Source organism: Sorex araneus, chromosome 1, assembly GCF_027595985.1.
Source record: "Sorex araneus isolate mSorAra2 chromosome 1, mSorAra2.pri, whole genome shotgun sequence".
Taxonomy (NCBI): Eukaryota; Metazoa; Chordata; class Mammalia; order Eulipotyphla; family Soricidae; genus Sorex; species Sorex araneus.
The window spans coordinates 36,984,169-37,008,668 of NC_073302.1; the positions used below are offsets into that span (position 1 = coordinate 36,984,169).

Here is a 24,500-nt window from a genome sequence, read left to right on the forward strand (position 1 = left end):
CCCCCACGCTCCCTTCTTCCTTCCATCTCTCCCAAGGAAGCCCCTCACCAAGACCAGGGTTTTTGCTTAACAGCCATGGGTGGTCAGTGCTGTGGGGCGATGGCCTCGGGTTATTACAGGGAGGGGGGGATGTACATCCATCTGCGCTCTCATCCCCAAATGCCTACAAAGTGAGGAATTGGATGCTCCCAAGGGGAGGAGCCGGGGGTGGGCTTGTGACCCCGATCCCAAACCCTTGTCCTAGTGCCCCATTGCGCCTCAGCTCCCGCATCCGTAAGATGCAGCGGACAATTCTGCAACTTTCTTGAGGGACGGCGTGAGGGTCCAAGGCGTCGAGGACCGGAGAATTCCTAACCCCCCTTCGCGGGGCGGGTGAGTTCAGCCCGTACATCCCGGGCACTTGCCCCGCGCGCCTGGCAGCGGGGCGCAGGGCTTTCCGGCCTAGACGTTGCCCTGAAGACGCCCAGCGCGGCGCCGAGGGCGTGCGAGTCCCTGCAAGCCCACGTGCCCACGTGGGGTGGGGGGTGGGGGGGACCCGGCGTCCGTTGGCCCGGGTCCGGGCGGGCGGGGCGCTCAAGGGAGGGGGCGGCGCGCAGGTGGGGCGGGCCGGGGGCGGGGCTCGGCCGCGCGCGCGGTTCCGGGATCCGGGTCCCCCCGCGCCTCCCGGGGCGCGCCGAGCGCGGGCCGCAGCTGCCGGGCGCATGTGGGGCTGCGCGCGGTGGCGGGGCTGCCCGCGGGGGCTGCGGCGCGGCCGCGGGGGGCTGCTGATGCTGATGATCACGCTGCTGCTGCTGCTGCTGCTGGCGCTGGCGCTGCTGCTGGCGCTGGCCGGGCTGGGCTCGCTGCGGCGCCCGCAGCTCGGCTCCGGGTGGGCCAGGGTACCGCCGAGCGCCTTCCGCCCCGCGGCGCGGCGCGCCCCGGTCCTGCCCCGGCCGCCCGTGGCCCCGAACGCGCTGGGCGCGCAGGGCGAGGCGGTGCGGCTGCAGCTGCAGGGCGAGGAGCTGCGGCTGCAGGAGGAGAGCGTGCAGCAGCACCAGATCAACATCTACCTTAGCGACCGCATCTCGCTGCACCGCCGCCTGCCCGAGCGCTGGAACCCGCTGTGAGTCGGGGAGAGCCCCCCGCACCCCCCCCACCCCACGCCGGGCCGTCATCCCACCCATCTTCCGAGTGGGGCCGTGGAAGGGCTCCGCTGGGGAGAGGAAGTTGGGAAGAAACGGAGATAGGACACTCTCAGAAATCGGCGCCTCTGTTACTAGGTGGTCTCTTGGACACACCGCCACACCCCCACCTGCAGCTCCCTCCAAAAGAAAAAAGAAAGAAAGAAAGAAAGGTTGTCGTTAACGGTCTTGGAAAGTGGGGCCCGGCTTAAGCAGACCCGTTGAAGGCCAGACTCCCCCTTCCGGTGCCCTTCTGAGCCCCCAAGCTCGCTATCCTGCTCCGACTGCTGCGACTATCGGGACGCCTGGCGGATTAGACATGCCCCCATTCATTTCTGTATGTACCAGCCGGTGCCCAGAACTTGCTAGGAGAGACGGGTATGCCCAGCAGGTGAGGAGAAAAGTCCCAGGCGGCAGCTACTGGCTTCCCTCTGTTGGGGAATGAAGTCACAGGAGGGAGATGCCGGTGGAGACCCCGGACAGGGACCCAGCCCTTTCCCCGGGGGTACACAAGATCCAGTCCGTGTGCGGGGAAGCCTAGTTCCTGGGGAGGAAGGGACATCCTCCTGCCCTGCCTTCTCCTCCCGTCCACTGGCTGGGATCTTCCAGGTCCCTGTTGGAGGCACCCCCTCTCCTCAATTGTTTGTTTGGTGGTTGGTCCGATACCCCCGACCCCTACCCCAGGGTGTGCTCCTGGCCGTGCTCATGGAATTGTATGTGGTGGTGCCTGGGATAAAGGCTGGGGTTGTAGGAGTGGATCCTGGCTCATTTGTCCACCAGCTCTGTGTTCTTGAGTCGGCTGTGTGGCCTCTCTGAGCCTCAGTTTCCCCCGTTTGCAAAATAAGGAAAAAGTAGACATAACCGTTTTTAGGAATTAATAAAAGACCCAGTGTATGGGCATGCCTTGGGTTTTCCCAGTTCTCACTAGCTTTTCTGTCTTTCTTCGTTGACAGTTTTCTTTCTTCCCTCATTTTCCTTCTGAGGCTGCTTTTGATTGTGAGCCAAAGATCAGTCATAAAGTCTCTTTTCCTGGTTCCGGCTTCCTGTATGGCTTCAGTTGTGACTCTTTGAAAAGCACTGGATGACCCATGGGCCTTATGATATCCCGTCTCCATGGTGATGTGCCGCCATGGGTCCTATCAGGATTTGGGTGTAGATCCTGCTGTTGTATTTACCCAGGGAGGTTAATCCGAACCCAGCGGGATAAGGAATGTGTCTGCAGCCTGCCTTTGATTCCACAGCGGGCCTCTGGGCTTGCTCTCGTCCAGCTGCAGCGAGGTGAGCCCCGTCCGAGTCGGGCTCCATCGGCCCAGATCTCCAGGCCCAGCTTCTGTGTGGGTTGGGACCAATAGTTTCTACAGGTCCCGAGACATAGCCCAGGAAACTAGAATGGCACATCAGGAGTTCATCTGCGGGGCGCGGGGTGGGACGGGTGTGAGCTTTGGGAGTGGATCGGGCAGAGGGTGGGTCAAGGACGGAGAATGTGGCGGAAGGGAGGGCACCAGGGTAGGATCCAGAGCAGAAAGGCCGGTCTAGAACCCTAAACTGTTTTGTTTCTTGTTGAGGTCAGGGGAGTGAGCACAGCTGACTGCACTCAGGGCTTGCTCCTGCCTCTGTGCTCAGGGGTCCCTCCTGGTGGGGGCTTGGGAACATATGCAGTGCGGAGGATCAAACCAGGATGAATTTATTTAAGTCATGGGCCTTACTTCCTGTTGTATGATTTTTGGCACTCTCTCCATCTCTTCCTCCCTTCTTCCATCCCTTCCTCCCTTCCTCCCTTTCTCCCTCCCTTCCTCCCTTTCTCCCTCCCTTCCTCCCTTCCTCCCTCCCTCCCTTCCTCCCTTTCTCCCTCCCTTCCTCCCTTCCTCCCTCCCTCTCTCCCTCCCTACCTCCCTCCCTCCTTCCCTCCCTTCCTCCCTTTTTCCATCTCTCCATCCCTCCATCCCATTCTCCCTTCTTCCCTTCCTCTCTCTCTGGCCACACCTGATAGTGCTTAAGGCTTACTCATAACTCTGTACTCAGACATCGCTCCTGGCAGTGCTCAGATACTCAGCTTTGTTCCCTCCCTGCTCTCAGGGTGGAGAATATTTTTTTTTTGAATATTTTATTTGAGTGATAAAAGCAGCGCATGTTCCCACTAGATGTTTGGAGAAGCAGCCACAAAAAAGCACCTCTCCACCTGTCTCTCCACCCCCTCAGGCAGAACTCCCGGTAACGTTTTGCTGTGGATATTTTTTTGTTGTTGTTTGGGAAACACAGCTGCCGTGCTCAGGGGATCATTGTGGTGCTGGGGATTGAAGCTCCGGATCTGGCATGCAAACAGTGTACTCCAGCCTGCTGAGCTATTTTCCGTGGCTCTTGTTAGATATTTCCAGGTAGAGAAATAGATATTTGAGGGGGGGGGGAAAGTACCGAATAGGCCAGTGGGTGAGAATATACTCAAACATACCTCTACATACAAGAGAGCTCACAAGCTCTGTGAGTGTGTGTGTGTGTGTGTGTGTGTGTGTGTGTGTGTGTGTAGGTGTTTGAGATCCATTTGCAGATGCTTGGGGAACTGAACAGGAATGGAACTTGGGTCTTCTGCTTGCAGACCAGGCCCTCTAGCCTTGTGAGCGAGCTCTCCATGCACATCTTCCCCCCTATACCTGGTCTCGGTACCGAGGTGCATGAACATGATGTTCTGCCACAGACATGGAGTTGTGAACAGTCCAGGCACAGCTTGGCTCTGACTCTTTCCCATGTAAGTGAAACTTTATTAGGTTTCTTTTGACTGGAAGTGACCGAAAGCCCAATATAAACGGTCTTAGGTGAAACAGAACAACCTGAGTCAGGAGAGAGTGTACCTGTATGGGCGCGTACCTGACACTTGTCCAGCCTGGGTCCCATTCCCAGCACTGCCCTGAGCTTCACAGCCTTCGGGACCCCCAACATCACCGAGTGTGACTTGCAGGCCCCAAGCAGCATCATACCCCTTGGCCCTTGCACTAAGACACAGGCCCTGTTGGCCCAGAATTGCCTGTGGGACTCCCGGACCTCCTGAGCACAGCTTGGGAAGCCCCTATTCCCCCCCAAACACAAATAGGAAAAAAAAATATTCCTGCATCCATACAGAAAAGTTGGGCTTCGGATGATTCCTTTGAATGGAGCAGCTCATCTGTCAGGAAGGTGTTGGTGAGCGGGGCCAGGTTTGTGGTCCTGGGTGACATGGGGTGTTTGTGTCTCTGTATGTTTTCACACGTGTGTATCTCTGTGTGTATAACACGTTGTGTATGTGTTCAACTCTCCACAGACACCCCGCCCCCGTTGACTGAGAACTGGGGAGCGGGTTCTGGAAAGAGAAATGCAAGAGTATGAGGGAAGGAGAAGAACTTTTGGGCACGTGCCTGTGTTCAGTCTTGTATCCTGACCCACCGGGAAGGGGCCACACGTTTTTCGTTTTAAAAGCGTTTAATGACTGGCAGAGAAAAAGAAGACCAGGCCAGCCAGTGCCTGCACCCATCCTCCTATGTCCAGGTAGTCCTCGGTGGTGCACCTGGAGATGTGGGTTTCCTGTCCAGTGGGGCTGTTAGGAAGGCGAGCGGGCCACCGCACACGGCGGTCAGTGGCGTCACGCCGTGTACGCACTGGACAGGAAGTGTTACTGTTGCTGCGAGGTGCCCAGAACACAGATCGGGACTCAGGCCAGCACTTGCCCTCACACGGCACCAGCGAGTTAAAGACAGCACAGCCTGGCGCCGGGAGGTAGGATAGGAGGGAAGGCCCGGCCGGGCCTTGCCTAGGCCACAATGGCTGGGATCTGGTTCAAAACCCAGGGTACACTTATGGGACCTCTGAGCACTGCCAGGGGTCACTTCTGAGCACAGATCGAGGAGCATCCCCCGAGCACTGCTGGGTATGGCTCAAAACGCCAAACAGGGCCAGAGAGATTGTTGAGGGGATAAGATTCTTGTCCGGCGTGTGGTCAACCCTGGCTTGATTCTGGCACCACCAATGGCCCCCCGAGTCCTACCAGGAGTGATCCCTGAGCACAGAGCCAGGAGTAAGCCCCGAGCACCCCTGGGTGTGGCCCCCAAACAAACCAAGAAGAGAAAAGGAGAAGAGAACGCATGGCTTGCTGTGACTTAGCTGTGAACTCGGCTCTGAACCTCCTTTTGTCCCCCAGGCAGATGTGGAACCGTGACTCGAAATCTTATTGTCCTTCTCGGATGGATGGATGCACACAGCTTATTATCAATCAGTACAAGGGGAAACCGTTTTCCACTCCCACACAGGAAGCAAATTAGAGACATTCCGAAAAGGGTATATTGCACTTCAGGCAGGAGAAGGCCGCAGGCTTAAAGAGCCGTCTTTTAAAGAATTAGGCAAAAACTCCCAATCCAAGAGAGAAAAAGGAGAGGGCAGAAAAGAAAATTACTGCTCAGTGAAGTCACCGGCAATGGACTGCTGAAGAAATAGGATCCAGCTTTTAAAAAGTGATCTCTCTTTGTGATTATGAAAACGGCACATGTTCGCTGTAGAACCATTTGAGAATGCCGGAAAAAAAAATACAAAGAAGGCAGAGGCCGGCGTCACCCACTGCTGACCATTGTTCACATTGGTGGCATGTTTCTTGCCCTTGTTTATTGTGGCCGGGTAAGCCGTCCCCACGCCCTCTGTGTTGATTGTAGAACAGGCCTCACGCTGTTCCCCGGTCGGGCCCTGCTTCCTGGGACGAGGCATCAGGGCATCATCATCCTCTTCCATTATTACTGTTTTCTCACTGGGGGCCAGGGGCTGCCTTCGAATAGTGCTTAATCCCCAGCATCCCATATGGTCCCCCGGGCAGCGCCAGGAGTCATTCCTGAGTGCAGAGCCAGGAGTAACCCCTGAGCATCACCAGGTGTGATCCCAAAAGCCAAAAAGCCAAAAAAAAAAAAAAATCAAATAGTGCTCAGAAGGCCTAAATAAAGGTCCTGCTGCTGATTCTCCACCAGCCGGGCTGGGGGGTTCAGTGCAAGGGCCCCGGGATGCTGTGATGCTGTTTAGATACTGGTACTGGGGCTGCCTGGGATACCCCAATGATGTGGGGGCCCTCCAGGGCCACCCTGGTGGTGTTCTAGGAATCAAACCTGGATTAGCACGTGCTCGGCCTGGGCCCTAATACTCTACTGACTCCTGGTCCCTCTGTGACAATACTGCTATGATTATTATTATTATTACTGATTTTGGGCCATGACCTGCTCAGGGCTCGTTCCTGGCTCTGTGCTGAGGGGAGCATGTACAGTGCTGGGGAATCAGACCTGGGTCAGCTGCGTGCCCTACCTGCTGTACCACCAGGAGTGACCTCCAACCCCACTGTTATTATAAAATGCTCTGAATACATGGATCTGGAATGGTGCTTGCTGTCCTTCCTGCGGCCTTGCTGCCCCTGGTGAGTGGTTCCTTTTTTTTTTTTTTTTTTGCTTTTTGGGTCACACCTGGCGATGCACAAAGGTCACTCCTGGCTCTGCGCTCAGGAATTAGCCCTGGCAGTGTTCAGGGGACCATGTGGGACGCTGGAAATCGAACCCGGGTCGGCGGCGTGCAAGGCAAACGCCCTACCCACTATGCTATCACTTCAGCCCCTCTGATTAGTTTCTTAAGAAAAAAAAAATCCTTTGCTGTAAAGAGAGGAATGTCTTAGAGCTCTGGATTGGAGTTGCCGAATCGGTACACGGTGTTGTGACTTGGGGGAGCCAAAGCCAGGCCTCCCTGGACATTTGTAAAAAGGGCCCTGAGGGTGTCGGCGTTCACTGACAGCAGGAAAACACCATGGAAAGGACTGACCCTGCGTTCCCAACTCTGTTTGGTTAATCAGAGCTTTTCCCCCCCGCCCCCTGCTCTTCTGTTTATTTTCATCGTTAAAAAACAAAAACAAGAACATTCATATTTTTTTTTTTTTTTTTTTGCTTTTTGGGTCACACCTGGCGATGCACAGGGGTTACTCCTGGCTCTGCACTCAGGAATTACCCCTGGCTGTGCTCAGGGGACCATATGGGATGCTGGGATTTGAACCCGGGTCGGCCGCGTGCAAGGCAAACGCCCTACCCGCTGTGCTATCTCTCCAGCCCCGAACATTCATATTTTTAAATCCAATATTGTAAGGATATGATTTCAGGCTGAAGGACTGTTTTTGTTGTCGTTGTTACTGTTTTTAATTTTTTATTAGTGAATCACCGTGGGGTACAGTTACAAACTTATGAACTTTCGTGTTTGCATTTCAGTCATACAGTGATTGTTTACATCCCTCCCCCAGTGCCCATTCTCCTCCACCAATGATTCCAGTATCCCTCCCACCCACCCCCCACCCCCACCACCCCACCCTGCCTCTGCGGCAGGGCATTCCCGTTTGTTCTCCTTTTGGGTGTTGCAGTTTGCAATAGAGGTATTGAGTGGCCATCATGTTCGGTCTATGCTCTACTTTCGGCTCGCATCTTCCAACCCGAATGGGCCCTCCCGACATCCTCTCCTTGGTGTTCCCTTCTCTATCTTCTCTATCCTTGGTGTTCCCTTCTCTATCTCGGCTGCCTTTCCCCCCAGCATGTGAGGCCAGTCTGAAGGACAGTTTTTATAAGATGAATAAACTTTATTGAACATGCTTTGTATGTGACCAACCCGGGTGTGAGCTTCAGTGACCTCATAGGGTTTCCTGAGCACCACCAGGAGTGATCTCAGAGCTCAGTGCCAGGAGTGAGCCCTGAGCACTGCTGAATGCCCCCCCACCCCACCACCAAATGAACGAACATGAAGGTGAACACACTTTATTGTCACCTCATGTCCCTCTCCTTTCACTCATTTCTCCTAGAATCTCTTTGAAACTAAATTTTAGCTAGACTCAGTGTTTCATTTAAAATTTTTTGGGTAAAAAGTCCTTGTTTTTAGGCTCCCTGCAAACAGTCTTTCCTATGTAGTTAAAACATTCATCCTTCCCGCGGCCCCGAGTCAGCACCACACAGCTTTCCTGGGCTGTCTCGCTAGGACCAGGGGGCTCATTTAGCCCAGACGCAGGCGTTAGTATTTTGTGCGTAATGTATAGATGTTTCCCATTTGCCGTGACATGTTTTTGGAGGAGGGCAGCTGTGGGGGTGAAAGTGGGAACCTGAGCTTTGGCGGAGCCGTCGTCATTCCCTAGGCTGAGAAGACGAGAGCTCGGCCCGGCTCAGCGTCTGGCCACTCTCTCTGCACAGAACATCACATGTCCCTCCCTCTCCTTTCGTGTTAAAACTGTTCATTTTGGAAAACGCAAAGCTGGTGGACATTTGCCAGAACAGTTCACCTCTATTTTCTTCCCCTGGATTCATCCATTATTCATTTCCCCTGCGACACGCTCCCCCCCACCCCCAGCCTCCTGTACTTATTTTTTTTTCTTTTTCTATGGCTTCGGTAATATCACTTACCTTCAGGAAGGAGTTACAGGAGGAATTATTAAAGATAATAATTACTTGTTACTTCAGACATGCTCTCTCCGAACAAAAACGTCCTCCTTTGATACCGTGACATCGTCATCAAAATTAGGAAATGCGTATGAACATGACATTTCCCCTCCCCCCAACTTTTTTGAATGGGACTTTTCCTCTTTGTTATACAGAGGTCCCCTCCCAAATGCCCCCTCCTCCAAGCAGCCTTCCTGACATCCTGGTCCTGCCCTGTACTTAACCCTCCCCCCCCACCCCGTCCCACCCCCTCAGTAGCTGCTGTATCTGTTTCATCTGCCTCATTTGCCTCCTGGCTTGACCATTCTCTGAAATGACTGATATGCATCTTTCTAGATCACTGACCCCCAGATGTAAGGCCCACAGGAGAGGGTACTTTGGCTCTCTGGAGCACTGTATGCCATTGGGAAGTACTGGGTTTGGGGCAGATGCCACCCGCTGGAGGGGGGTGCCTGGCACGCTGTGGGTCATGGGGCCACCCCACCCCCAGCTTGGTCCTCCATCTCCATCGCCTGCCCCCCTTCTGCTGCCTTCTCTCCGGCCTCTCCCGCCTCCCTCCCATTTCCAGTCCCTCCTCTGGTTGGGCCCCGGGGGCCAATCCTGCAGGCACTCAAACCCTGGTCCTTCAGGTACCCCTCGGGGCTCCCCTGCTCCTCTCTCTGTCGTGCGGGAGATTTCCAGGCGAGGCGAGGCTCCCCAGCCTTGAGCCTGGACGATGGCAATCCGTCGTGGAATGGGGGGGACGCTGCGGGTCAGGACTTAGTCCTGCAGATTCACGGACAGCCGGGCCAGACAGAGGTGTCCCCACCCCTCCTCTCCCCCCAAAGGCTGCCCCGTGTCCACCCGTGTCCCGAGCTTTCCCGTGCCCCAGCCCCGAGCCTGGCGTGAGTCAAGCATGTCTGTGAGGAGACTCGGGGCGTGGGAGGAGGGGATGTGTGGAGGGGACGTGAGTTGTGCTGTGCAGCAGGGGGGACAGTAGGAGGGAGTGGCCGCCCCAGACAGGTGTCCCCCAGACGGGGCTTTTTCCGGGTGGTTCCAGAAGGAGGACGGGGAGGGCGCAGGCAGAGGAGGAGAGAGCTGAGTGGAAGCTGGAGGGAGTGGACAGATGCGCTGGGCAGGAGATGGCACTGTCCTCCCGTCCTTGGCGTCTGCCCAGGCTTCGGGTGGCCCAACTGTGGAAGTTGCTGTCCAGCTTCAAGACATGACCCCAGGCCAGGGACCAGGGCTCGGGACCAGGGCTGCCTGTGCAAAGGCCCCAGTGCCTCCCTGGACACTGCCTGCCCCCCGGGCACCATCAGGGGGGACTCTGGAGGACCCCATCCCAGCCCAGGGATGGCCCTGTAGCACTGGGTCTGAGCCAGGTTCATCGCCGGACCATCTGGCCCCGGAGGCCACGTCACCAGTACGACTTCGTGGGTCACCCAGCCTGCCCGCACCAGAGTGGGTTCAGGCTTGTCGGGTGTCGTGGTACAACCTTTCTCGGGAGCCCCCGGGGCTTCCCGGAGACTCCAGGGCAGGGGATCTCTGGAAGATGCCGCCAGATTCAATGGCAGGTCTCGACCATGGCCAGTATCCCCTTCAGAGGTCCTTCAAAGCACCGTGCCGGGCCAGGGGTGCCCCAGAGCAGGGCGTCCCCCGCTCCTGAGGCTGTGTTGCTTCTGCAGGTGCAGAGAGCAGAAGTTCAATTACGAAGACCTGCCGACGACGTCCGTGATCATCGCCTTCTATAACGAAGCCTGGTCGACCCTCCTTCGGACCGTTTACAGTGTCCTCGAGACGTCCCCAGACATCCTGCTGGAGGAGGTCATCCTGGTGGATGACTACAGCGATAGAGGTACCCCGGCCTCCCCTCTACCCAACCCTGCCCTCCCCTCGACCCCACCCCACCCTCCCCTCTGCCCCTCCTCACCCTTGCTCACCCTTCCTCACCCCTATCTACTTCATCCTTTCCTGTACCCCCACCCCACCCTCTCTTCTATCCCAACCGCTCTCCCCTGCACCCCTGCCCACCCTCTCCTCAACTCCCTCCCCACCCTCCCCTCTGTCCCTTCCCCCCTCCCCTCTACCCCATCCTGCCTCCCCCCCCCCCCGTGCCCCCACCATGCCCTCCCCTCTCTCCCAACCCCGCCTTCCCCTGTGTCCCCACCCTGCTCTCCCCTGTAGACCCCTCCTCCCCTCCCCTGCGCTCTCACATGAGCTTGCCTCTGAGCTCTGTCTGGTTCTCGCTGAGAGCCGGTTCTAATTGAAGGCTGTGCTGGGTTGTTCTCTGTGAGGCTCTAGATAACAGTGATTTACAGGAGATAACAGGGGACGTCTCCTTGCAATTGGGGTATGGCTGTAGAGGGCAGGTGTGGGGTACCAGCGTGGGGGGCAGGTGTCGGGGGCCGGTGTGGGAGACAGGTATTGGGGTAAGTGTTGGGGACAGGTTTGGGGGCAGGTGTTGGGGCAGGTGTTGGGGGATGGGCCCAGCCCGGCCCCTCCCCCCTCTCTCTCAGTCCTACCTGCCCCGAAGGGTGCCCAGGTGACTCGGACAGCACCTAGGCAGGGTCTCACCTCCCACCCTGCAGAGGAACAGTCACCTGGCCACACCTGGCTGCCGGGGCCACTCAGGACTGTAGTCTCGCTTGTTTGTTCTTGGGCTCTGCTGGCGGTGCTCGGGGCTTGGTCCTGGCCCTGTGCTCAGGGATCACTCCTGGTGTGCTCAGAGGACCAGGTGGGGTGTTGGGGACCAGGTGGGGCATTGGGGATCACGCACCTTAACCCGGGGGACTGTCGTCTTTCGGGTGGTGGCCACGTGCTCAGCAGGAAATCTGTGGGGAGAGTATTTGGGGTCCCGGCATTGCCCATGACAGCGTGCAGGGCAGGTGGGTGCAGGCCGGTGCCGGTAGAGCCAGCTGGGCACTGAGTCCTGAGACCGGGGCGTCTGGGTCCAGGGGAGCGCGTGGGAACGTCGCTGGTGGTTCTGGAGTTCTCCACCCCAGCCTCCCCTTACCTTGGCAGGGCGGGAGTGAGCCAGCTGCCCTGTCCTCCTCCCCAGAGCACCTGAAGGAGCGCCTGGAAGCCGAGCTGGCCGGCCTGCCCAAGGTGCGCCTGATCCGCGCCACCAAGAGGGAGGGCCTGGTGCGCGCCCGGCTGCTCGGGGCGTCGGGGGCCAAGGGCGACGTCCTGACCTTCCTGGACTGCCACTGCGAGTGCCACGAGGGCTGGCTGGAGCCGCTGCTGCAGAGGTGCGTGGACGGTGCCCACCGGGAGCAGAGGAGACCCAGCGCCGTGGGCCTCGGGCGCTGCCCGGGCGCCCCCTCCCCCAGTCTCAGGCTGCGGCTCCGTCCCTGGTCACGTGACCAGGGCCCCTGGGCCGGGAGCCTACCAGGGCTTCAGGCGCTGCTGTGCCCCCAGCTTTGCTGGCGCGGGGGAGTTGCTTTTACTGCCGCTGATCAGGGGCCTGGGTCGGAAAGCGCTGCCACGGGCAGGTCCGCCAAGAACAAGATGGTGTGGAGCTTGTCAGATCACACCCCTGGGCAGCATGTTCGGGTGTGTTTCCTTCATGCTGGGCTGACTTTCCCAGGTCACGCCAGTACCTGCGTTGCCTGGGGCCCCTCAAACCTGAAGGGACCCACAAAAATAGTGAATCACAGTAATTTCTCTTATGTATTTATTTTTAATTAATTAATTTATTTATTTTTCCTTTTGGGTCACACCTGGCAATGCACAGGGGTTACTTCTGGCTCATGCACTCAGGAATCACTCCTGGCGGTGCTCAGGGGACCATATGGGATGCTGGGAATTGAACCCGGGTCGGCCGTATGGAAGGCAAATGCCTACCCACTGTGCTATTGCTCCAGCCACTGTATTTTGCTTGTTTGTTTTGGGAGGTGTGTGTGTGAATGGGGCTTACCCGGTAGTAAGCTTAGGGCTTACTCTTGGCTCTGTGCTCAGGGATCACCCCTGGTGGTGTTCAGGGGACCACAGGGGGTGCTGGGGATTGAACCCGGGCAGCCACCTGTCGGGCAGGCACCTTCCCTGGGGTCCTGTGTCTCCTGCCCCCACCTTCCTTAACATCACTAGGAAACCATGAACAGAATCTTGGACAGGAAATGGATGGCTCTCGCCTGGGTTATTTTTATCTTCTTACCCACGTAGTCTTAAAATATGCGTTTAAATATCATTCTTTGAAAGTGTTTTACATACTGGGGGGAACCAGTCTCCCCAAAGTGGTGCATGGAAGACCCCGGGGAACCAGCCACCGGGCTGAGGAGCTGAGGCCCTCCTGCAGAGCAGGCTCTGCCTTAGCCATGGCGCCAGGCTCTCTCTGTGGAGCTGTCCATGGCGATGGCCACCTGAAAATGTCCCGGGCTGCCCCTCCCCCAGACCCAACTTTACCCCCTCCGATTCCTCCCTCCTGATACTGTGTCACTGAAGTCGGCCACTGGGCTGGCCACCTCCAGACTCCTCCAGGTGGGATGGGCAGGGCCGTTCCCCCGTGTGGAGTGGACAAGGATGCGGGGGAGGGGGTTGGGGGGGCTCAGGGTCTCTGGAAGCACAGGCACCCACTGTCTCCTCTCCTAGCTGGGGGCGGCCCTCATCCGGCCCCCTGCCTCACCCTGCTGCTTTCTGCCCTCCCTGTCCCTGTCCTCACCCCCTCTGGCTCCCGTCAGGCTTCTTTCTCTTCCCCAGCTGCAAAGAGGGTCCCGGCAGCCGGACCCCCAGGGGCCTGGGCCAGTGCCAAGAGCTGAGAGCAGAGAGCCATCGTTCTCTCTCGCTCTCCCTCTGCGTCCCGGGCTGGAGGGTGGCGTTGGTGACCGATGCCACTCAGGGTCCAGGAGCAGGGGCCCTGAGGGCACACACTGGCCTTCGGTAGAGCAGGAGCGTGGCTTGGGGGGGGGGGTTCCTGGTCGCCCCAGCCAGCCGTGGCCATATCTCTGTGTGTGTGTGTGTGTGTGTGTGTGTGTGTGTGTGTGTGTGTGTGTGTCGCAGGATCGGGGAGGAGGAGACGGCGGTGGTGTGCCCCGTGATTGACGTGATCGACTGGAACACGTTTGAGTACCTGGGCAATTCTGGAGAGCCCCAGATCGGCGGCTTTGACTGGCGGCTGGTGTTCACGTGGCACGTGGTCCCCGAGCGGGAGCGGAAGCGGATGCGGTCCCCCATCGATGTCATCAGGTCGGGAGCGGCTGACCTGCAGCAGAGACCCCGGGGGGAGGGCAAGGATGCTTCGCTGGGGCCCCACCCCACTCTAAATGTGGGGTTCATATTAATTGGCCTATTTTATTTATTTAAAAACATGGTGAGGGGGCTGGCGAGATAGTTCAGTGGGTAGGGCGCTGGCCTTGCACGCGAGGCTGACCTGGGTTCAATCCCCGGGCACCCCGTATGGTTTCCCAAGTACCACCAGGAGTGATTCCTGAGTGCAAAGCCAGTAAACCTTGAGCATCACCAGGTGTGGCCCCACAGCCAAAGCCAAACCAAGATAAATAAAAATAGGGTGAAATATGCATCCTACGATGTACTCCCTCCTATTCTTCCTTCCTTCCTCCCTCCACCGAGGAGCCCCGCTGGCCTTCTCCCCTTGTGCTCTGAGCCTGCCGTGCTGGGAGGGCCCCGCAGTGCCACTGCAAGTCTCAGGGCCCGGCTGCCACCAGTTTCCCACGCCCACATCTGTACTCGGGGGTGCTCCCCTCCCAGCTTTCGACCTGAGCCACCTCTGGGCGCCAGGGAGGACACCAGGCCGGCTCAGTGGGGTGTGGGGAGAGCGAGACCCTCAGGGCAATGTGCTAGAATCATCTTTCATGGCCTCCAGCAGCCTCCAGCTGCATCTGTGAGTGCCTGGGCTCTGCTGTGGGACCACCACCGCCACCCACCCTGCCACCCTCCCCACCACAGGTCTCTCCTCCCTCCCTCAGTGTCTGTCTGCAGTGCTGGGTCCTCTCATGCTTAGGCCTTCCCAGCACCGTTCATTCCTCTGTACTGGACACGCCCTGGTCCCGTACCCTCTCCTCCCTGAAACAGCCCCCCCTGCCCCCTGCCCCTTGTGAGCACATGGCGTCACGCACGTGGTTCTCTGATTATCTGTGGAAGAGTCTGGGAGCTTCCCAGCCGGGACCCCCGGCAGAGCCCGCCCCGGCAGTGCTCCCGGGCTGCTGAAGGCAGATCAGGCCTGGGCGAGGGTTCCCGCGGCTGGCACTGAGACGTGGGTGTTGCAACTCTTCCAGGTCCCCGACAATGGCTGGTGGGCTGTTTGCTGTGAGTAAGAAATATTTTCAGTATCTGGGGTCTTATGATACAGGAATGGAAGTTTGGGGCGGAGAAAACCTCGAATTCTCCTTCCGGGTAAGTGTTCTAGTCTCCCCTGGTGCGTGTTTAGCCTCTCCTGTCGCTCTCCTGTGGCTCTTTGTCTGTCTGTCTCTGTCTCTTTCTGTAGCCGTGCTTGTCTGTCTGTCTGTCTGTCTGTCTGTCTGTCTGTCTGTCTGTCTCTGTCTCTGTCTCTCCATGCCTCTGTCTCTCTGGATTTCATGAAACCTGTTGGGCTTTCTCCCACCTCGGCCTTTCGTCCAGTGTCCTGAGGGTGGACACGTGGACGGCCTATATGCGTGCTTCTCTCATCTGGCCTTCTCACAGAATATGCTTTTAACTAGAAGAGCAGGGGGCAGGGGAGGAACCTCATACCTTGGCTCTTTTCTCTCCCTCTGCTCCACCTGGGCTGAGGCTGGCCCCAGCCACAGCGTCCTGCCTCCCAGCCCATCTTAGGCTGCCGGCCTTGCCGAGCTCTTTAGGAAGTTGCCTCTGTAGGTAGCCGAGCGACTTCCAGGCCCTGACACCGAGAATTGTCGGGAGAGATAAAGGGGTCAGGTTCAGTGGCCGGACATGCAGGCAGGAGCAAGACTCACATTCTAAACAAGCACGCCCCTCCTCCCCCGAGGCCACCCTCTGCCCTTTGAATCCCCGAGTGATGGTCCTGTGAGAACCCCTACCCTTTCCGTGAGGTTCCCAGTGAACTTGTGTCTGGCATTTTACATTTCAAAACCATATGCCCCTGATCATGCTTTTTTGATGATGTTAAAATTTCAGTGTTATTTTTAGGAGGAATTTTTTTCATCTCTTTTGTTTGTTTGTTTTGTCTTGGGGCCACACCCAGCGGTGCTCAGGGGTTACACCTGGGGCTCTGCCCTCAGGAATCATTCCTGTCTGTGCTCTGGGGACCTTATGGGGTGCCGGGGATCGAACCTGGGTCGGCCCCATGCCGGGCAGTATGCCCTCCCTACCTGCTATACTATTGTTCTGGCCCCTGGATTTTTCTTTTCTTTTCTTTTTAAATTTTTTTAGTAATAGAGCATCCCAGCTTTGCATAAAGAGTGAACCACAGAAATTTTGTCTTCCACCTGGGGCTTTCCTTCTCCCATCGTAAACCTCAGGTACTATCCTTTTGTTTTTTTTTTTCTTTTTTAAAATTTTCTTTTTTAATTTGGCCGAAACCTAGCAGCGCTCAGGGCTCACTCCTGGCGGTGCTCAGGGTATTGTAGGAGCTGCCAAAAACTGAACCTGGGTCAGGTACCTGCAAGGCGGGTGCCCGACCCCATTGTACTAGGTGGCCAGCGCTTACAGCTGCTTTTCTGGATGGCTCGTCCTGGGGGCCAGTGGCGGGGTGTGGCGGTTCACACCCTTCTGCCCCTGTGTGAGTCCACCTCGTTGGGCCTTGAGGTGCACTTTTTTTTTTTTTTGCTTTTTGTGTCACACCCGGCGATGCACAGGGGTTACTCCTGGCTCTTCACTCAGGAATTGCTCCTGGAGGTGCTCGGGGAACCATATGGGATGCTGGGAATTGAACCTGGGTCGGCCGCCTGCAAGGCAAACGCCCTACCCGCTGTGCTATCGCTCCAGCCCCGAGGTGGCACTTTTAATGGTCTTTCTGCCTCTCCTCCAGGTGCCAGGCTGCTCTTCCTGTGTCTGGCAGTTCTTCTTTCTTCCTTCCCAACTTCTCCCCTTCCTAGCTGCTTTCCTCTCTTCTCTGGCTAGGAGATCAGGTAATCAACCCGTGTGGACTGTCGCCAACCCACGGGCTCCTGGCCAGGCCACTCTGGGCCCCGTGAGCCCTGCGCATGAGCAAGCAGTGCATGGGCTTGTGGTCTTGGTTCTGGTGGCTCGACCCTGGGGCCGCTCCCTTGTTCTTTGGCTGCATTCTGGAGCCTGCGTGTGCATGGGGGTGGGTGAGGTGGGGACAGGCGGTGGGGTGGAGGGGGGTGAGGTGGGGGGGTCGCCTGTTCCGTGCCCTGGAGGGTGAGGCCTCGGCAGTGTCTCCTTGGGTGATGCTCTGTGTCCAGCCTCTCTACGCAAGGGACAGCCGTGCTAACAGACCCGCTCCCCTCACCCAGCCTCTCCCCTGCTCTGCAGATCTGGCAGTGCGGCGGGACCCTGGAGACGCACCCCTGCTCGCACGTCGGCCACGTCTTCCCCAAACAGGCTCCCTACTCTCGCAAAAAGGCTCTGGCCAACAGCGTCCGCGCTGCCGAAGTGTGGCTGGACGAGTTCAAGGAGCTCTTCTACCACCGCAACCCCCACGCGCGCCTGGTGAGATCCTCCCGCCTGCCCCGTCTGCCCGCACCCCTGCTGGCCTCCTCGGAACCAACCCCCCCCCCCCACACCCTCCCTCCACCCTTCACGCTGGCACATCCGGGTCTGGAGGGAGAAGCTGCAGTGGGCCTTGGTGAGGCCAGTGGGGGACGGCTTGATTCCTCCATGGTTGTGATAACCCTCTGCTAGTGTCCCTTGATGCCCGCTGGGCCTCAAGGCTCACACCCTGCAGCTCATGCTGCCCACCCCGGGTGGGGGGCACCCCAAGTTCGTTGCTTCTGGGTTTCTGTTACCTACGGCTGCCATGTGTTCTTCAGATCGTGGGCACTTCTGTCTGTGGAGGGGAGGTCGGGCCCCACGCCATGGTCACCTGGGCCTCTTCCTGGCTCTCAGGGATCATTCCTGGTGGTTGCTCTGAGGAGCAAATGAGGTGCCGGGGACCAGGGCGGGGTCTGCCCTCTGCACGAGCTCTCGGGTTCCTGTCTTGTTTTTGCCCCCCACCCGGAGGTGCTTGGGGTCTACCTACCCGTGATTCAGTGCTGGGGGCTCCCTGCAGTGCCGGGGCTCGGACCTGGCCTCCTGCATGTGCTCTTGACCACTGGGCTATCTCTTCAGCCCAGAGTACGTCAGTGAGTGTGTGTGTGTGTGTGTGTGTGTGTGTGTGATGCCAGGGATGGGTCATATATAATGCATGTGTGCTCTGTCTCATCCCAGCCCCATCTCTTGGCTTTGCGTGCGTGTCTACCTCAGCCAGCCCTTCTCAGTATGTCCCACTGAAGAAGTGCTGTGTGTCCAGGGATGCCCACAGGGCCGGGGGTGTGGGCTCCCATCCTGTCCCGTGTCCCAGGCACTTCATGACCATCAAAGTGCACTGGGTCTCCCCTGGCTGGAGCTGGGCAACGGGAAACCATGTGTGTGTGCGTGTGCGTATGTACGTGTGCGTGTGTGTGTGTGTGTGTGTGTGTGTGTGTGTGTGTGTGTGTGTGGTACCCAGGCTGTCACATCTCTCTCCCTGGGCACCCCCACACACCTGCACAGCTGGGGCTTGGGGGCATCATCACGCCCCGGGACTGGGGTAGGGTGTGGTGGGGGGCGTGGAGGACCTGCAGGCTGACCGCGTGGACCCTCCTCAGGAGTCCTTTGGCGACGTGACCGAGAGGCGGCAGCTCCGTGAGAAGCTCAAGTGTAAGGACTTCAAGTGGTTCCTGGAGAACGTGTATCCCGAGCTGCACGTGCCCGAGGACAGGCCCGGCTGCTTCGGGATGGTGAGCGGGCTGGGCCCGGGGGCTGCCGGCAGGGTCCCCCCGCCCTGGGCCTCCCCTGTTGCGCCCCCTGACTCTTCCCCTCCCCCGGGTGGGCTTGGCTCTCCGCTCTCTCATGTGGGAGCGTGTGAACGAGCCAGGTTCAGCTGCTGATTTTGTGCACGAGGAGACTGAGGCTCGCCTGGGCTCTCCATGGCCTTTACCCATCTCCAAACCCCAGTCTCAGTGTCTGGCCCAGTCAGTCACTCTCACCTCAGAGGTCCTTGGGGACCGGAACGGGGGTTAAGGAGGTAGGGTGGAGGGGGGTGGGGTGGGAAAAGAAGTCACTCCTGTTGTTTACCAAGAAAAAGAAATTTTGGGGGGGACCAAAGAGATAGTACTTTTTTTTTTCTTTTTGGGTCACACCTGGCGATGCACAGGGGTTACTCCTGGCTTTGCACTCAGAAATTACTCCTGGCGGTGCCCAGGGGACCATATGGGATGCTGGGAATCGAACCCGGGTCGGCCATGTGCAAGGCAAACGCCCTACCCACTGTGCTATCGCTCCAGCCCCAGTACCAGGGTTAACGTTAAACTTTGCCCTATGTGTGACTGACCCCAGTTTGACTCTGGTGCCAGATTTGGCCCCCTGAACACTATTAGGAGCGGCCCAAGTACTTCCAAGTGTGGCCTAAACACCCTTCCCCCCCCACCACAAACACAAACAAATGAGAAGTATTTGGGCTGTGGGGCAGGGGGTTGGGCTACACCTAGCAGTGCACAGGGGTCACTGTGCATGGTGGTGCTGGTGTCAGGCTGGGGTTGGCTGCCCGTCAGGCAGGTGCCTCACCCCCAGACTGTCTCGCTGGCACCCACGCCGTTTACTCTGGAGAGGAATCACGCCAACAGAGAGGCTCTCCTCTGCCAGGCTGGGCTGCAGGGCTGGGCCACGCCACTTCCCCACTCTGGAAGCCTTTGGTCAACGCCCGGCGGGCCCTAAATGCGTTCATGTCCTTGGCCACTGCGAAGGGTCCTGAGGTGCCGAGAGGATCAGGAGGACATCGTGAGCGGCCTGCCCCGGGCGTGTACGGCTCCTGCTAGCCCTGCCCTGTCTCCTGCATCCCCGCCCCACCCCCTTTCACTGCATTTCTCTTTTGTCCAAGTGCAGCCCTGGGGCGGGGGGTGGGGGCGGTGGTGATGGTGGGGCACAATGCCCTTCAAGGCCTTTGCACGTGACCACCAAACTGGGCACTATCCCCAGCACCCCATAGGATCCCCCCTTAAGTACCACCAGGAGTGATCTCTGAGCACGGAGCCAGGAGTAAACCCTGAGCATTGCTGGATGTGATGCCTCCCTCCTATCCCCCCCAAAAAAAATCCAAAATGAATAAATTATTAAAAGGTAAAAATATCAGAAGGTCTTATTTATTTGTTTATTTTTGGCTTGGGGGCCATGCCTGGCAGTGCTCAGGGATTTACTCCTGGCTCTGCACTCAGGGATCACTCCTGGCAGTGCTCAGGGGAGCCTGTGGGGTGCCGGGGTCCGCCCAGGTATGAGGCCAGCCACCTCGCTGACCTGCTGTACTCTCGCTCGGGTCCCAGAAGCTCTTACTTTCAGGCCCGGTTCTTGCGCTGGGCCCTCCTCACGTGCTGTTTCCCCTCCCTCAGCAGCCCGGGTGGGCTCAGTCGTGAGTAAACCTGAACTGGAAACTCCCCTTATGTTTCCCGGCAGCTCCAGAATAAAGGACTGCAAGGGCTCTGCTTTGACTATAATCCTCCCGATGAGAACGAGGTTGTGGGGCACCAGGTCATTCTGTACTCCTGTCACGGCCTGGGCCAGAACCAGGTAGGTGATGCTTCCCCTGGGGGGAAGGCAGCAGGGGGCCCTGGGCTCCAGGGCTTCGGAGCCTCTTAAAGGGGGGAATCGGGGGAAATCTATGTGTGTTGTTGCTGTTTAATTTTTATTATTATTTTTATGTTTTAATTGAATCACTGTGGGATACAGTTATGGAGCTTTCATGGTTGGGTTTCAGTCATACAATGATCCAACACCCATCCCTCCGCCAGTGCGCATTTTCCACCACTAGTGTCCCCAGTATCCCTCCCTCCACCCCTACCCCACCCCACCCCCTACCCCATTGGCAGACAATTTCCTTCTTACTCTCTCTCTACTTTGGGGCATTAGGGTTTGCAATACAGATATTGAGAGGCCGTCACGTTTGGTCCTTTATCTACTTTCAGCACATCTATGTGTGGTTTTAAAAAAAGTGAATATTTGACCTCTTCAATTTACAAAGGTAATAGAGACTCACTGTAGAACATTTTGGAAATAGAAAGTGAAGCAAGTATGCCGGAGAGGACCGCCTTAGAATGAAGATGAGTTTCTTGTCCCTCTTTCTTTTATGCACAGACTCTGGCTTCTATGTTTTAAATAGTTGTCATCGTTGTATGTTTATGGTTTATGTTTGATTATTTCCTCTTGCATCATCCGTGCATGCTCAGATGTCTTTTTTGGAATATTGGCCTCTCAGTGGTTCACATCAATCTTTTTTTGTTTGATTTTTGAGTCACACCCAGCAATACTCAGCAGTTCCTCCTGGCTCTGCACTCAGGAATCATTCCTGGTGATGCTCTGGGGACCATATGCGATGCTGGGGATTGAACTCAGGTCAGCTGCATGCAAGGCAAATGCCCTACCCGCTGTGCTATCGCTCCAGCCCCGCCATCATGTAGTTCTGGGGCAGCGAGGTGGACTGATTCTCTGCCAGCAGAGGTAATACAGACTCATTGTAGAACATCTGGGAAATAGAAAACGGAGCGAGTAGTGCCCGATAGGACCCAGAGAAACCCGTTTGTGCAGTTACGACTAACCGTGCACTAATACCTACAGTCAGAGGAAGAAAAAGGAAAACCCTGCAGATCTGGGCGGGCAGAGGGTCAGTGCTCAGGAGGGCACTGGCTTGCCCGGAGAGGCCGGAGTCCAGCACCCCGTCTCCCTGTGTGGCCCAGGCCTGCCAGCTCCCTGGTAGTGCAGTTCCTGCCTGCACGTGGCACTTTCGTGATTCCTCGGTGCCATTGCCTGGGGTCAAACTTCCTTGAGTTTGCCGGGGAGAGCAGGGAAAGCCCATAGAAGGGAGAGAAAGGGCAGCTCAGGCCTCAGAGTTGCCCAGGCGGCTACTGAGACCGTCCATTTTCTGGCCAGCCCAAGGGCAGGGACAGTGTGGGGCCTCAGACACTCAGGGAAGGAGCAAGGCACCAGAAGGGGGACTCGAGGACCTCTGGCCAGGCACTCACAGACCCTCAGGACTGGACACTTGGGGGCTCTGTCTGGCCCCTGTGTTCTGACCCCGGCCTGGTGTCCATCCTTTCCTCCATGGCCGACGGTAACCACTGCCCACGGACGGCTTCTTTGCAGTTCTTCGAGTACACGTCCCAGAGGGAGATCCGCTATAACACCCACCAACCCGAGGCGTGCGTGGCGGTGGAGGTGGGTGGGACGCACCTGGTCATGGAGCTCTGCCAGGACCCGGCCTCCGAGAACCACCGCTTCCACCTGCGCCCGGTGAGTGGGCAGTGCCGTCCGTGCTGCCAGTCTTGGGGCTGTGGTGGGAAGTAGACTCTCCCCGGGGGGTCACAGGGAGCATGCTGGGAACGGGGGTGTCGGAGTGGGGGTGGGGTGGGGGTGGGGACTGTTCACACCTGCATCTTGCGGGATCCCTAACGCTTGGCCTGTCTTCTCTCGTTCACTTGGAATTTTTTTTTGGGGGGGGGCTGGGCGGGGGATGGGGACCAGCCTAGGTGCTGCTGCTGATGGAATGGGGTCTCCTTAAAGCAGATGTGAGGTCAGATCCTGCGGGAGGGGGTCTAGGGTGGCGGGGAAGATGTTCTACTTCTGTAAACCTCACCTCACTCTCCCCAGCTCTGGAATCAGGGGGAGCGGCAGGGGAGATGGTTGCAGAGGTCACCAAAGCACACACGCAACCCTGGATTTATCCCACGTGGCCCCCTTCTGAGTTTCACTGGCTGCAGCCCTGGAGGCCTTGAGCATCATTGGGGTGACCCTGGTGGCCCCCAATACTGCAGGACCTAAGTGTCACCTCTTCAGGTCTTAGCATTCAGGCAGACGGCCTGCTTGGCCCAAACCCTCAGGGCCCCCTATCCCAGGAGTGCTCAGGAGGGCCCCCTCCCGCAAGTGAATAACACAAGAGATGAACCAAATAAAGTGAGGGCAGTACCCGTAGCTTTGGCCAACTCCAGGAAGGTCTGGGTGGACAGCCGGAAGCTTCCTTGGAAGCGGTCAAGCCCAGGGGCGCTGAGGGTCACTTGTAGCACAGGGCCAGACAGGGATTTGCTAAGGTGCTTGTCCTGCGGGCAGCCATCCCTGGTTCAATCCCTGGCACCATCTCTGGTACCCAAGCCCCTCCAAAAGTGGCCCCTGAGGACCCCAGCATCCCACCCCCCACAGAAGTGTTCCTTGCAGTGTACAACACTATCCCCGCCGTGGATTTGGAGCGGACAGAGCAGACGGGCTCGAGAGGCGCTAGGTCCCTCATCCTGTGACCCCCTTGGCTGTGGACTCTTGAGGGGACTTGTAAATTGGCCATAGCTTTGGCTCACTCAAACATGGTTTGAGCACTGAAGAGGAGACAAATAACAAGAATGTAAAAAGAAAAAAAAAGAATCTGTCCTCTTTCCTCAGATCTCATTCTCAGCCTGGCCCCAGGGATGGGAAGATTCTCCTGTCATACTGACAGAGGGTTCATTCTCTGTATGAGGAGAAAGTAGAGGATGTTTTCTGGTAGAAAAATGTTACAATTTAGAAAGAGATGTGGAGTCTGGAAGGGTGATGATTCTCGGTTCAAGGGAAGCTGTGTGACAGGCGCAACACCTCTGTGCCCCAGACCTTTTGGGTTCCCTCACCCAGTGCAGACTCATATATATATATATATATATATATTCTTATATATTTATATTTATATATACTTCTATATATATATATATTTCTGAAAGGACCAAAAAAAAAAAAAGACTCCGCAGGCCCAAGAATACATTTTAAAAAAATTTATTTTCCATTTTTATTTATTTATTTATTTTATTTGGGGGCCACACCTGGCAATGCTCAGGGGTTACTCCTGGCTCTGCAATCAGGAATCGCTCCTGGCGGTGCTTGGGGGACCATATATGGGATGCTGGGAATCAAACCCCAGTCAGCTGAGGATAAGGCAAATGCCCTACCTGCTGTGCTATCGCTCCGGCCCCCCCAAGAACACATTTTCAGGAAAAATCCTCTGAGCAATCACTTGTCATTCTCTGAAATTGCCTGTGATCTTTCCTAGGATGGGTCTTTGTTTCACGAACAGTCGAAGAAATGTGTTCAGGCTGAGAAGGAGTCCAACGACAGGTTCGTCCCACTCTTACGAGACTGCACCGTCTCGAGCCGTCAGCAGTGGTTCTTCAAGGAACGCATGTTTTGAACAGGCGGGAGAACACCGGAAGTGAGGGCCCTGGCCCCTGGGCCCAGCAGGAAGGGGTCGGGCACCCCCACAGAGCGCCCACTCAGCTGCTCGCCTCCTGTGCCGTTGGTTAAGGTGGGGTTGGATTCGGTACAGAATGTGAATGCACTTGGTACTCTTTGGGAAACATTTGCCATTGTTCCCAAATACCCCCATTTTTCGAAGGGTAACCATAAAATGTTCACTTGTGATTTTCAGGGAATTAAAATCTTTAAATATTTTTCTATTAAATTTTTCCGATTGTGTTGTTTTATTTCCTCTAGAGAAGAGGTATATAATTCAAGTTGGTATTTGCGGTAGTTCCCAGAGCATGTCTGCACATCTGGAAGTCAGACCCACAGCGTGCACTCTGCATCCCTTGGTACCACCTCTCCACACGCTGGGTTGGGTCTTTCCTCCATGTAGATAGATAAACTCTAGGAATCTGGCATTGCTTCCTTCTGTCATTGAGATATTACTGACGCATTTACTGATTTAATAAAAATGCTATTTGGTTATTCATTTTGGTGGGGGCCACACCCATTTCCTTGTCGTTATCGTGGAGAAGAGAATGTTTTCTGTGGATTT

General features: G+C 56.9%; 1 protein-coding gene across 1 annotated transcript; it reads left to right on the plus strand.

Annotated features, from left to right (window-relative positions):
- Window positions 1–677: 677 nt before the first annotated feature.
- GALNT12 (polypeptide N-acetylgalactosaminyltransferase 12) lies at window positions 678–24,164 on the plus strand. Its single transcript, XM_004600419.2, has 10 exons — window positions 678–1,102; window positions 10,279–10,448; window positions 11,652–11,841; window positions 13,589–13,774; window positions 14,824–14,941; window positions 17,000–17,176; window positions 18,313–18,444; window positions 20,153–20,266; window positions 21,836–21,982; window positions 23,757–24,164. The coding sequence occupies exons 1-10, from the start codon at window positions 702–704 to the stop codon at window positions 23,892–23,894; spliced, it is 1,773 nt and encodes a 590-aa protein (XP_004600476.2). The 5' UTR covers window positions 678–701; the 3' UTR covers window positions 23,895–24,164.
- The last annotated feature ends 336 nt before the right edge of the window (window positions 24,165–24,500 follow it).